The following is a 13272-nucleotide window of genomic DNA, read 5'->3' on the forward strand; positions in this document are numbered from 1 at the left end:
AGGAAGGTGTCATGAGCAAGTCAGTTTCGAAGATGGGAAAACTAGAAATGCTTACTCATCGATCCAGAGACACACTCTGGCTCAAGTAAAGGTAGGGTCAAAGTTCATCCCAGGCCTGTGCAGCCTTACTCTTTCCTATCAGCTCCCTGTGCAATTTCTTGAGCAGTTCAAAGATATAAAGTGGACGGACATGGAACCTTCGCCCTCAACTGGGAAAAGAAGTGCCAAACAAAACATGACATCTACTTTGGACAACTACAGAAGCTTGAGGAGATTCAGGAGGTCTCATGGGTATGTCACTATTAGGGCGTCTACAACCTCAAAAAGATAATGGGGTAAAAAGGAAGGAGGGTCTAGGAGGAGCCAGAAGAGGAACACCAGAAGGTTCTAGTCCAACAAGTGTCACGTGTTGCCCTGGGAGTTAGACCAAGTGACAGAGAGGGCAAACGGTTTAAGCTTTGCCTGGTTAGATCTCAGGCAGTAAATCACCAATCCCAACAGCCCTCAGCTGACAGAGGGAGAGGGGAGACCGATTTAAATCCCCCCTGATGATTTAGGGAAACCTAAGACCATGAGCCCTCAAGGGACAAAGCTAGGTCCATCTGTTCTGTCAGGAATTTGCCAGACCCAAAGTAAAATGTCAATCAGCTTTGATTATAGCTCAGATTTATATGACCCCAAATGCTTCCCAACTCAATCAGCCAAAAATATCTCTCGTTTACTGTGAACTGTGATTCCAAATGATAGAAGTAAGGGATTAAAAAAAAAAAACCAGCTGAGTACTGAGCCACCAGGAATGACAGGAGAAGCAATCTCATAGGGAGACAGCTTGTTCTAAAGCCATGAAAAACAATATTACATATCTTATTTGGGGAGGAAATCAGAAGGCCTTCCTTTTCAAAGATTTTATTTATTTTATTATAAGACATAGATAAAAACTTTCATATTTTGAAAAAGATAAAAAAGGTAATAAAACACATTTTTCTCGGTAAGAAATATGTCCATAAATATGCTTTATCAAATGTTAAAATGGTTATTTGCAAAATAATAATAAATAGAACATAGCTGTAGCATACAAGGATCAACCCAAAGGATCAGGCCTTTTTATGCTTGGGGGGGGGAAACATTTGATTATATTTCAAGTGCAATCATTTTGCACCCTAGGTTATCAATAGTTGGGATTTTTAAAAAAATATTTTATGATAGCTCCATGACTTCAAAAACAACAAGACATAAAAGAAGATTTGACTAAGTCAAATTTGGCAAAAGTAGTTTCCTCAAAATAAGCACATAAGTAAACAATCTTTTGAACTATAAGTGCTACATACATCAGCTCCTAAGTCTACAAGTATCTGTGGGCTTTAAACAAAAACTAATAGTGAGCTTAGTTTCCAGCAAATTCCAACACTTCTCATAGTCACAACTGTGATGAGGCCGGTTCTACACCTGTCATTCCAGGGAGATGAGTATGCAGAAAGCATCCTCCTTCTAATAAGCTCTCACTATTTCCCTAGATTTCTTTATGACTCAAGGGCATCAGATTCACATAGAACAAAATTGGGCAAAACTTCGGTGATGAGACATACTAGGCGTTCTTCATAAGCTTCAATATTCTGCTACCCAAAGAAGAGAAAACAACCATGTGAACCCTAAATATGTCCTTAAATGAGTCTCAGGTGTCCATGTAGCAGGCCAACCTGATCCTAAGAATAAATACTGACTCCTGACAAAGATTCCTTGCCCGTGCACTTGGTTGCCCCTGAGGCTAACCTGTTAGTCCCATCTGCAATAGAGGAAGGAGCCTCTAACAATGCTCATGTATTCAATCTAATATAGATCACTGGTCCCAAGGGCCTTCAGCGATGTCCACCAGGGAGACATCTGGGTGGCAGTGACACTGGGTGCCTAGAGAACAGAGAGGTCGTGGCAGGATTTTGACTTGAGCTTGAAGGCCATGTTCTTGTTGTTCTTGGCCACAATCTTGCCCCAGAAGCGCCGGGCTTTCCTGGGGATGCTCTCCCGCCGTTTCTGGTAGGCCAGCCTCCTCTCATTCTTCTCCTTGCTGTCCCTGCGCAGGCGCACCTGCCGCACAATGCCCTCAAACAGTTCCTTCACATTGTGCTGAACGGCCGCAGAGGTCTCAATGAATTTGCAGTCGAACACCACAGCGCAAGCTCTCCCTTCTGAAAAGCAGGAAGGGAGAAGAAATCAGATATGATCCTACACAATGTGGTCACACTGGGGGCCCATTTTCAAGAACTGCACTAGAGGTAACATAGGGCAGTAGACTATATTATGGGGTGGGCCACCACAGTAAGAGTAGAAATAAACCATAAGGATTCCAGGAAGCCGGTTAGATCCGGCTCACCACAAATTCGCTATGGAAAAGTGCGATTTCATCAAATACACTCATACTAATTACAACAGCAGAAACCACGGCCTCCACTCCCTAAAGGGTTACTACATTCACAAGAGCAGGTCACGCTCTTTCCAAACCCTTTCCACTGCTCATAACAAACTTGGATAATGTGCCATATCCTCATCGGAAAGATGAAGAAACTGGGTGAAGTGTTTAAAAACATGAAGAAACTCATGTTTCACAGCTGACAGAGACGGGACATCCAGACCTGCTCCATGCCCAAGCTTATATACTTCTCCTAACTCAGTAACCCTCACTAAAACCTGTAATTCTAAGTCTGCTACTTAGCTTTCCTGTCTTTAAAAAAAATGATGAGATAAGATCTTTGGGGGCAAAAATGTTGATTTTGTAAATATATAATATAGTTATATCAAACTATTCAAGCTTTTCTAAAACTCTTGACTTCAGATACCGTGTTTAATAACCATCTGTCCAAGTTTGAGTTTGAAAAGATCTAACCAATGCATGTTGTTGTGTCCTAGAAAGACAGTCCAACTAGCTGGAAAAATCATCTTGACTGAGCAGGGACTGAAAGTGCTGTGTTTCGTTTTTATGGTTCTACTAAATCTACATAAGGCCAAAACAATCGAGGGCCTTAAGAAGAATACAGAGGCACACTCATCAAATAGCAATCATCCTTGAACTAAGGATGGAGAAGCATGTGTGATCTCAACAGTATGATGCCCTCGCAGAAGCTTAGGAAGGAGGGGGCTGGCGTTGGAGGGTATTAGATGGAATACCAACGACCCGAGTATAATACCGTTTCTTTTGTCTCCTAACCCAGAGCTCCCCATTCTTGCATTAATACATCGCTTTTCCTCCCCTAAACTTGGGATCTGCTTGGAGAATAGAAGGTTAAGAAGCAAAGGTTAAGACTGCCAGTAAATCCCTGAGGATGTTCTCCTCCCTAAAGTTACTCCTGGAGAACACCCAAAGGGCAGTGGGAAGCCTGGGACCCTTCGGGTAGACCAGAGAATAAGAACAAGAGATGAGTAACACAAATGATGGGAACCTTGGAAGTCTTAGACATGAGACTCCATGGAGCATCCCTCTGAGCCTCTCCTTGCGCAGGGGAAAGGGGAGGGGAACCTGCCTGCAGTCCAGTGCGTGCCATGCAAGGGCGGTGCCCAGGACCGCACGCCCTCTCACCTGACACAGACACCTCTCGGCACCGCACTAAATCACTTTTGTTGCCAACCAAGATGATGGGAATGTCTTCTGTCTGCCGGGCCCTGCGGAGCTGGATCCTTAGCTCAGAAGCCTTCTCAAAGCTCGCTCGGTCTGTGATGGAGTAGACGATGAGGTAGGCATCGCCAACCTGCATGCAATGGTCCTGGAGCCATTCATTCTCCCCCTATCCAGATAAAAAGACCTCCTGTGAGCTCAGGCAAGCCAGAAAATTGAGGTGTCGTTTTGCAAAGAACCTGTATGTCTATCCCAAGTAAGACTAGGGGAGAAAACTGCTTCCAACATCTCAATATGCATTGCTCTCCCAAGATGTCTAGGGACAAAAAGAAAGGCACTCTGCATTGTTTTTATGCCCCAAAGCTTACTTTCCAATTACTGCTACGGCATAGCTACTTTGACAAACAATATTTCCGATTACAATCTAGCCTGCCCAAAATGGCCTTTTCTGACTCCCTAAAAGCTTCCTTTTGTTTCCCCTAAAGGGCAGAACTAAGAATCCTTGGGAGAACAGGAGGGTTCTCAATCAACAAACGATCTTGCATATATGCCGGGCAGCCTAAAACCCGTGGAAAGCCATGCTGGAATGCAGTGTTGAGAAGGCCAGCTTCACACAACATGGTTTTGTGTCATTGAAAATAAGTGGCCATTCTTGTTTTGAACTTTCCCTAAAACAGACAGGTTCTTGTGGTTTTTAATAGAACTCAGGGCAAGCCACTGCGATTTGTTTGTTCTTTAGGGCTCATCTCTGGACAACCTGTTCTTCAGCAAGCTTGTTCTTCAGAAGTAAATGTTTTTAATCAAGAAAATGAGCCCCGCATCTGGAACATCCACTATGTAGGACAAGGTCACTCTGGCCCCCAAGGAGCCTGTTGAAAGGCAAGCCCTAAAAGAAATCACTAGCAGCCACAGGCCCTGCATACCTTATTTTCCCACATGTCCAGGAGGATAATTGTTGCACTTTCTCCATCAACGACCAGGGTGCGCTCATATGTATCTTCTAGAAAAGAAAGAATGTTGCTATCAGAGTCATGTGATTAAGAAATACTTGGGCATAAGAGGCTCCTGTCAACGTCTCAATAGACTTTGTGGGGGCTGAGGGGACAGCTCTCAGTAACCTGCTGACTGAGCAAGCACAGGAACTGAGTTCAGTCCTCAGAATCCACCTGCAAAGCCAAGCATGGCAGCCAGTACTTGTAACCCTTGCTGTGGGAAGGCACAAACAGATATATCCCTAAGGTTCACTGGCCAGCCAGCCTAGTCGGCTCAGCTAGCTCCAATCCCAGAGGCTCTGTCTTACGAAACAAGATGGCTGTCTCTGGAAGACCAACCCCTGAGACTTGTTTCTGCCTTCCATGCACACATGCACACATATCCACACATATGTGCTCTCACATGAACATGTTCCTCCAGGCAGACAGACAGAGAATGTACCCAGTGCGTATGCAACAAATATACAAACCTTTTCAAAAGTAAGTTACTATTGTAAGGGCTAAGACGGTGGCTCAGTGACCTCTGGCCCTCTGAGTACCTTCATGCACACATGAACACACACACACACACACACACACACCTATTGCTCTCCTACAGCATGTGGCACACAGTCCTCCAGTCCCACTCAGAGATCTCCCACAGTGTTTGCATATGGGTGGGCAAATCACTTGAATTAAAAGGAAGTCATTTTCCATCATTCTTGGGTCTTTTATGGAGGAAACCCATTTATAAGGATAAATAACTCCCTAAGAACTTTTGACCCCAATTCAATAGATGAAGCTATGAGAAAGCACTAACAATAAGCTCCATTATGGGATGTTTTAACTACATGGGCTGTTTCCATCAGCCTCATGGGAAAGCCATTGTGTGCTTCAGTGGGTGGTCCCTGAACAACCTTTCCGTGGAATCTTCCAGACTCTGAGCTTAGCAATGTTTCTCCTCTTTGCAGAAACGCAAGAAAAACTATTTTGAGACTGTCCCTAACTGAACCATTGTTTTCCTTACCCCTCTGCCCCATTGTTTTCTTGTAGTATGTTGGGATGGGTTCTCACTAGTAGCCCTGGACAGCCTAAAACTCACAGGCTGGCCTGGAAGTTGCCCCCTGGGTACTTGGGATTTCAGGAATGTGCCATCACACCTGGCTTCTTCATTTTTTAAAAACAAACACATAGAGCTTCCCTAACACTAACCAGCTTGTGTTTCCATCTCAAGTACAACAACAGCCTCACTTGGAAATGGAAACTTTCCCTCTGAACACGGGCCTAGGCAGTCAAAGGCCAGAGGCCCTCCATGTGGAAAACCCTGTCAGGGGTTGACAGGTGGGTGGGCTGTCGTTGGATTTTTGCAACAAGATTTCCCATCAACCCTGTACAATGACCCCATGCCTGTTCTGGCTTTCCTGTTTTTAAGTCCAGCTTTTAGAAGCTATAACTTTTGTAACAATTTGTCTCTTTTTAGCCCTTGTACCTAACTCTCTTTCTACAAGGCCTGTCCCTGCAAAGGGGTGCTTTCTGGGCATGAGTTTAAAATTGCACCACAAGTCTGAATTTCTTTTCCTGCTCAATGCATCTTTGTATCCTAGAGTCACACCTAGCATGCAACACAGGCCAGTTACTTACTACACTGTGCTAGCCATCCCCATCCCCCCAAGCGTCTCCCTAGGACAGAGATATGTCCCTGCCTTGTTTTCTGTAGCCCCATCCCCGGGCCATAGTGTGCCTGTATATGTTCAATATAAACCTGTGCACTGGATAAGCAACGGCCATGGTGTTGTGGATGTGGGCACACACAAACCTGAACTCAAATCTGGGAGCTATCCTTTCTTACCCATATGGCTCTACCTAAGTTCTCTAAGGCTCGGCTTTCTGGCCATGGGAACTGAAGCTACAAACAAACCACAGAAACACAAAGTAAGAAATGGAGATGTAGGGATTAGCTGTAGCGGATGTTTAGTCTGTGTGTCCTACAGCCTACACTGCTACGTGCTCAGTGTTTTCTCCTTTAGTCCCCACACCACCCTAGGGAATGTCTCCCCAATTATGCTGGTGAGAGTGAGGAAACTTCTGAGGTAAAGAAGCTAGCCAAGAGCACTTAGCTAAAGTCTATGTCACCTGGGGATGGGAGGATCTAAACCCACCCCTTACATTCCAAATTAGGGCTCTTTGCCAGATTGCTTGTGTACTCTTGAGCACCTTCTTGCCCAGCTCGGGGCTTCTAAATGTGAGTTGTCTTTAAGTCCAGCTCAGAGATCTCCTCTTCCACCAAGCCTTTTCTGAATTCCACAGTTAGGACTCCTTTCTCCAAATTCCACTTTCTCCTTGAAACCTGAGATAACATCACATCCTGCTTGCTTTCTGGATGGCGGATGTCTGACCTCCATTGCATGTTGTGAGACTGCTAAGAGGAAGCTCCGGGACTCTATGCATGCCTCCCGGTCCCATCGTGCTCACAGCATGCTGTGTGTGGTACATGTTAAGTAACTGTTTAGAAGTAAATGAGTCAATGAAGGGATAGATGGGCAGATGTACAGATGGAATTAAATATGCACAGAGAACCATAAGACTATCACAATAGCATGGGGTAACATCCATCTTTATTGGGGGAAAGGATGGGGAGGCTGTCATGTGCATCCCCCTGGTTAAGGCTGAAAAGAAAAGAAGAAAACAATGCACGGGTGTTCCCTGAGGAAACACAAGCTAGCAAGTCAATGTGAACGAGGGAACACTTCTAAACAAGTGAATTGAGCTACGCAAACAGAAGTAAGATGGGGTGGCTCTGTCACTGAGAAACACCTTTGAGCTATCAGATGCCTGGTTGAGTAGGCAAGAAAAGCCCCTCCCTCTCCAGAGAAGTTTTCTATCTTTACCAGTTCCAGTTACAAACCGGTCCTAGCCCTCTATGACTGTTGGATATTACCCTCTACATAGATACCACCCCTTCTAATAGACAAACACTTTTAGAAGCCTACGATCCACTAACTTTTCAACCCTCCCCTCTGAACAATAGAAACAGCAAGGCTTAGATAATCCCTCCCTTATATCCGCCCAAAGAGCAATTTATTACTGCTTTCCCAGTTCTTGCTAATGCCATCATGCTCTAAATCACAGCCACAGGCACTGAGCTCTGCAACACTTGGCATCACTGGGTACCTAAAGCCTGCACAGGGTCATCCCACGAGCTGTATACCTAACAGCATCTGGAAGTTAAATCCTAAGCCTGCAGAGGACAGAGAAGGAACGTGGATTTTGGTTAAACCACAGCGGGTTTGACTATACTCTGTAAGCCTTCATCCCAACACCTAAAAGTGGGGATAGTAACACCATATTGGTTCTATCCTTGTACACATTGCCAAAAGCACACGTGAAATGCCTAGCTCAGTGCCAACACATAGCATGGGCCCCATACTTGGTAGAATGACTGGAAAAGCACCAACATAAACTGTGAAACCCCACCCTCCACACCCAGCTTCCCCAAACGGGTGGCTCAGGCATACGAACTCTGAGGACCGAGATGACAGAAAACAGAAGGCACTCCACAGAGGCCCCTACTGTCACAAATGTCCATTCTGAATATCTGCCCCCTCCTCTCTGCTGGTCTCCTAGTTCCCACTGGCCTGGACTAAGAGCAAAGCAACTGCACACAGCCCTGTTTCTGCCTTGACTCTTGCTTAGCTGTAGCCCCTGAGATTCTGGAAGTAAGGAGAGAAATGGATGCTACATCAGTGAGTCATCCATCATTCACGGCGTGTCCCTAAGCTGCCTCTTGAAGCAGTGAGCTCCCTAACACCAAGACAACGAAGGAGGATGGAACCTTAGGATGCAGTGGGGCCACCGTAGTGAGGAGCAGGCTGTAAAGCGGGGATAGACCACGGGAGGTGTGCAAACACTGAACAGGCCTTCCTCCATGTCTACAGCTGTAGCCAGGGGCGTGTCGCTGTTCTGGGTATGTGTGCTGATGTTGGAACTTCAAGTGAAGGACTCTGCATGCAAATAACTGATCATTAGAGCTGTAATTTCCACCCAGAACATAAAGTTATTACCTGTGGTTGGATAATACATCTTTTTATAAACTAGGTCTAGGATTAGGTAAGGACTGAAGAAAGAAATAGTTGAAATAAGACCATACAGAGAAAATCATCTGCAAAACCTGTCAGACTCTACACAGGGCATCTGTCATCATCTTTATATTTCTGTTTTGTAATTATATTGTTACTTCACCTAGTTACACTTGCAAATGCTTCTAATATTAGTGGACACGAGCTAATTGATGCACTCCAACAGGTTTTTTTCTTTCCCTAAAATCACTTTGGTTTTATGCATCATCACAGAAAAGGTGTCTGTATTGGTCAACTCTTCAAAAATAGTCCAGGTCAGGGTCTACCTCCTTGGACCCCTCAGACTTAACCTCAGAAAATCCCTCAATGGCTCAGGTCACAGATTTTGGTCTTCTTTTTTGTCCTGAGGACCTGTGCCAGAACTTAGGGTTGGCCTCTGCCACCCACTATCAAGTATCTCATTTTATCCTAATTCTGAAGACATTTTGTTTTGATTTATTATTTTTGAGGCAGAGTTAACATAGCTCAGGCTAGACTCAAATCCACTATGTAGCAGAAGATACACTTGGATTCCTAGTACTTCTGCCTCTGCCTCCCCAGTGCTGGCATTACAAGTGTGTACCCTCATGCCTGGCTTCCAATTCTGCAGAAAAATGACCCAACCGCTTTAGCTTTCTCAGCTTACAAGACAGAAGCCCACCGGGGCTGGGCCACCTACCTCCCAGGACCTCACAGTCGCTGTCCATGCTGTCATGTACACCTGCGAAGATGTTGGCCAGGGTGGACTTGCCCACCCCTTGTTCCCCTATAAGCACCACTCGGTAGTAGGTGTTCCCTGACTCGGAGGAGATGACGGAGTCTGTGGAGTCGGAGGACCAGCTCTGGCGGCTGTGGTCTTCAGGAGTGGTAGAGCGGCAGCTGCGGAGGTTCCAAGGGTGGGGATCCTTCTGGACCATCAGATGCCTGCCGTCAGCAGGGATGCTCCAGCGCTGCTGTGGCTGCATGCCCACAGTGCCCTGGCGCATGGTGACATTATTCAGAGTCATTGTGGGGTCCTAGGAGGTAAAGCAGTCAAGATGCCAATGTTAGCAAGGATGAGCTAGCCCCGGGGAAGTGCAGACACTGTCGTCAGAGGCATTCCATTGGATGGGTATGAATTAAGCATTCTTAGCATGAGGAGCACCATGAAACAGTCCCCAAGGCCCTAGCAAGCAAATCTTCCAGCTACACACACACACACACACACACACACACACACACACACACACACATTTACACACGGTAGCTAGCTTCTTAAGCAGGCTGTCATTTGCAGTCCCAATAACACAACCAACTGCCCATTAGCTTCTTCCATCCTTAAAGTAACTTTGAAATTTCTACTGGGAGCTGGCACAGAGGCAGTTGGAAGGAGCCCACTGCCTCCAGAAATGGCTTTACCATCAGCAACAAGTCAGTGCTACTGAGGACCAGCTGGCCAGGTTAGCTACTCTTGTCTAAACATGGCTCTTAATCGCACCAGCGTCTTGCAGTCTTTTGGGCCTCAGAGGGAAACACGTGGCAATGACATCACCCCCCTGGCTGGACCTGACAGGCACTTTGGGGGAACTTCCATGTTTAGTAAAGTTTGTGATGCTTTCCAGCTGACTGAAAAGAACATTATTTGGGGAGTGGGGCAGTTTGAGGTTCATGCCTTACCTCTGGCCTCTTGCCCACAGATACTATTTAGCATACTAGCCCTGAGCCTCGTCCTTCTGACACGGGAAGGACCTGCTCACATTTGCACGTATCAAACTTGTGCTTCGATCTTAACGAACCTCATCCACTCCAAGATTTATTTAGTTAGCTCAGAGTTACACCTTCTTGAAGTCAATCAGAAGGTCAAAGACTCTCAGTGAAAAGACACTTCACAACTCCCTACAACTTTCTCCTTGCAACACTTCCTGGCCTGACAGGGCAGTCTCTTCTGTCAAGACTTCCCCGAGAGAACACAGAAGCATCTGCCATTAACTCAGCAAGTGCCCGCGTGAACGCAAGGATAGCACTGAGCTCACACACCCCACTCCACACCCCAACTTCTAAGCCAATAGCCAAAACCAGCCGGTTTCTTTTTAAGTCATAAAAACAGTCCCTGGGTCGGTGGCCACCTGGCCACCTAATCCATAAAGTGACACTCCTCGGGACTAGATCAAGGGGCCCCCATGAGTAGTATATCATTTGCACCTGGTCTTATTTCTCCCATGGGAGAACCGCCAGCACAGACCTCATGGTCTCCCTTCCCAACTTAAAAAGTTCCGTGACCAGAACTCCCCCTCCGCCCCTGTGCGATGTCCCCTTACTTGGCTGCACCTGGCCGCAGGGTGGGCGTCTGCCGTCGGTCGGCACAATGCCTGCTGCCCGCTGCCCGCTGCCGGCTGCAATGCCTGCTGCCTGCGATGCGATGCCGGCCCCGCAGCGCGAGACCGTGTGGTATCTATCCGCTGGCAGTGCCGCCTTCTAAAGCCACCGCGTCCGGCCGCCGTTTATAGCTCGCCTGGCGGCCCCACGACGGGGCTTTTCCGTGACGTCAGCGCTCCCGCCGGGAGGGGGCGGCTCTGCAACAAACTGAGTTGCAGCCACTTGGCTAAATCAGTTACTCGCAGTCATGTGACTCCCCTCGCCCCTTGAGGGGAGAGAGGGGGAAAAAATGACAGTTCAGTCCTTGGCTTCCTTGATTTTGTTTTATGCTCTTTTTGCCGGGTGGACACTGGAAAAATACACTTAGTGCTATTTAATCGCCCTTCCCAGCAGAGCACTTGTGAACTGTCTGAATAAAGGATGCAGAAAGAGGCAAGCCTGAGTTGCGAGTCCGGCTTTGCCAAGAAAGCAGATCTGCCTGAGTGAGCAAGACTTCGGCCTCCAGGCTACACTCGCCCTGGGTGGGCAGGCCAGTTTTACAGCGTGCTCTGGAAGACAATGGAATGGGCTCTTCCTGCCCGTATCACCTTCTCTCTGGGTTGGGAAGAAGGAGTACCATATTGCTTTGTTTCCGTCTTCTGGCCGACACCCAAAGAGAAGGGGACAGAGGAAAGAGCTGGCGAGACCTTGGAAAGGGCCGTTTGGCTCCAAACAGCGATAAACACTCCTGCCCTCCTGTTCTGGCCACAATGCTGAAGTTCTCAATCAGAAATTTAATCACAACCCAACTGGTGCATCACAAAAGCTGAGCTGCTTGGCATGGCTGGAACTATGCCCTGGAGCCTGGGCTTCCCAGCCACGGGGAGATGCTCAGGCCCAAACCCCTGAGAGTCCTGGGGGTAAAGGACACAGGATCACAACAGCTATTAACATTTGCTAGGATTTCCAAAAATCTGTGGTACTGGTGGGCCTGGGACCTTGCTCCTTACTGCAGTTATAGATGCTGCAGAGGCAGCAATCAGGACCTAGTTTGAGTAACTTTTTAACTGCACCACTAAGTGCCCTCTTCCCCAGGACATGGGTATTTCCCAGGGACATGGGCATTTCCCACATGCTGTATTTGGAGTCCATGCTAGCCTGTCCAACACATCCATCTGCTTCTCTAGCCAGCTTCTGCTCCGGGTTGGCTGGGAAGCAGCCAGCAGCACAGTGTCTCTTGCAGCAGCTGGACTGCTCTGTGGGTAAAATGGATTGCCAGTTCTTCTCAGGCATTTATCTGATTTGGGAATTATCCAAGTAACTGGCTTCTGGGACCTGTCAGGGACCAAGCTGGCAAAGGTAGAATCCACCAAATAATAAAAATGTCGAGTGCCTTAGTCTCAGGGGTAGAGCCCCTATCTTATTTATGCATAACGAAGCTGAGAGTCAAGGGGGTAAAAACCACTCAGAAAGGAGATGGTGAAGCTGGAAGTGCATTCTGGGTATTATAGTACTCTGGGTACGGCTCTTCATCCACCAAGTTATTCCTCGGGTGGGAATGGACACGGATGTAGGGAGAAAAAGAGGGGCTGGGAGAGAAGGGAGAAATAAAGATAGAAACAGAGAGGGGGTGGGGAGGAGAAAGGGAGAAAGAGACAGAGACAGAGAGAGAGAGAGAGAGAGAGAGAGAGAGAGCCTGAATCCCCAAAGTCATATCCAAGTAGCTATACGGAGAATTATCCTTCTTCCTCCCAGTCTCTTACTCTGTTGACGATACAGAAACACTGGAGTAAAACTGCTGTGGGAGTGTGCAAACATATCACACAGTCCTTCATTCTACTTCTGCACGTTGGTGAGAACCTCATGATGGGAACTGCAGTGACAGCTCAGGGGTTAAAGGTGCTTGTATCTCCTCTAGGGTTCAATCCCCAGCATCCACATCAGGTGAGTTACAGCTGCCGGCACCTCCAGCTCCAGGGGTCTGATGCCTTCCTCAGTTCTCTGCAGATGCCTGCCCTAGCACACATGTGCACATGCAAGCATACACACGTACCTACTTCATACACACACGTAATGAAAAATAAGAAATAAAGCCAGGCTGTGGTGGCTCACGCCTTTCATCCCAGCACTTGAGAGGTAGAGGCAGGTGGATCTCTATGAGTTCAAGGCCAGCCTGGTCTACAGAGCGAGTTCCAGGACAGGCTCCAAAGCAATACAGAGAAACCCTGTCTCAAAAAAAAAAAAAAAA

General features: G+C 47.1%; 1 protein-coding gene across 1 annotated transcript; it reads right to left on the reverse strand.

Moving 5' to 3' along the window:
* Positions 1-894: 894 nt before the first annotated feature.
* On the reverse strand, positions 895-11086 carry Gem (GTP binding protein overexpressed in skeletal muscle). Its single transcript, XM_051198134.1, has 5 exons — positions 10988-11086; positions 9370-9706; positions 4528-4604; positions 3569-3773; positions 895-2183 (listed from the first exon to the last, which is right to left on the reverse strand). The coding sequence occupies exons 2-5, from the start codon at positions 9695-9697 to the stop codon at positions 1906-1908; spliced, it is 888 nt and encodes a 295-aa protein (XP_051054091.1). The 5' UTR covers positions 9698-9706; positions 10988-11086; the 3' UTR covers positions 895-1905.
* Positions 11087-13272: the final 2186 nt, after the last annotated feature.

Source organism: Phodopus roborovskii, unplaced genomic scaffold (assembly GCF_943737965.1).
Source record: "Phodopus roborovskii unplaced genomic scaffold, PHOROB, whole genome shotgun sequence".
NCBI lineage: Eukaryota > Metazoa > Chordata > Mammalia > Rodentia > Cricetidae > Phodopus > Phodopus roborovskii.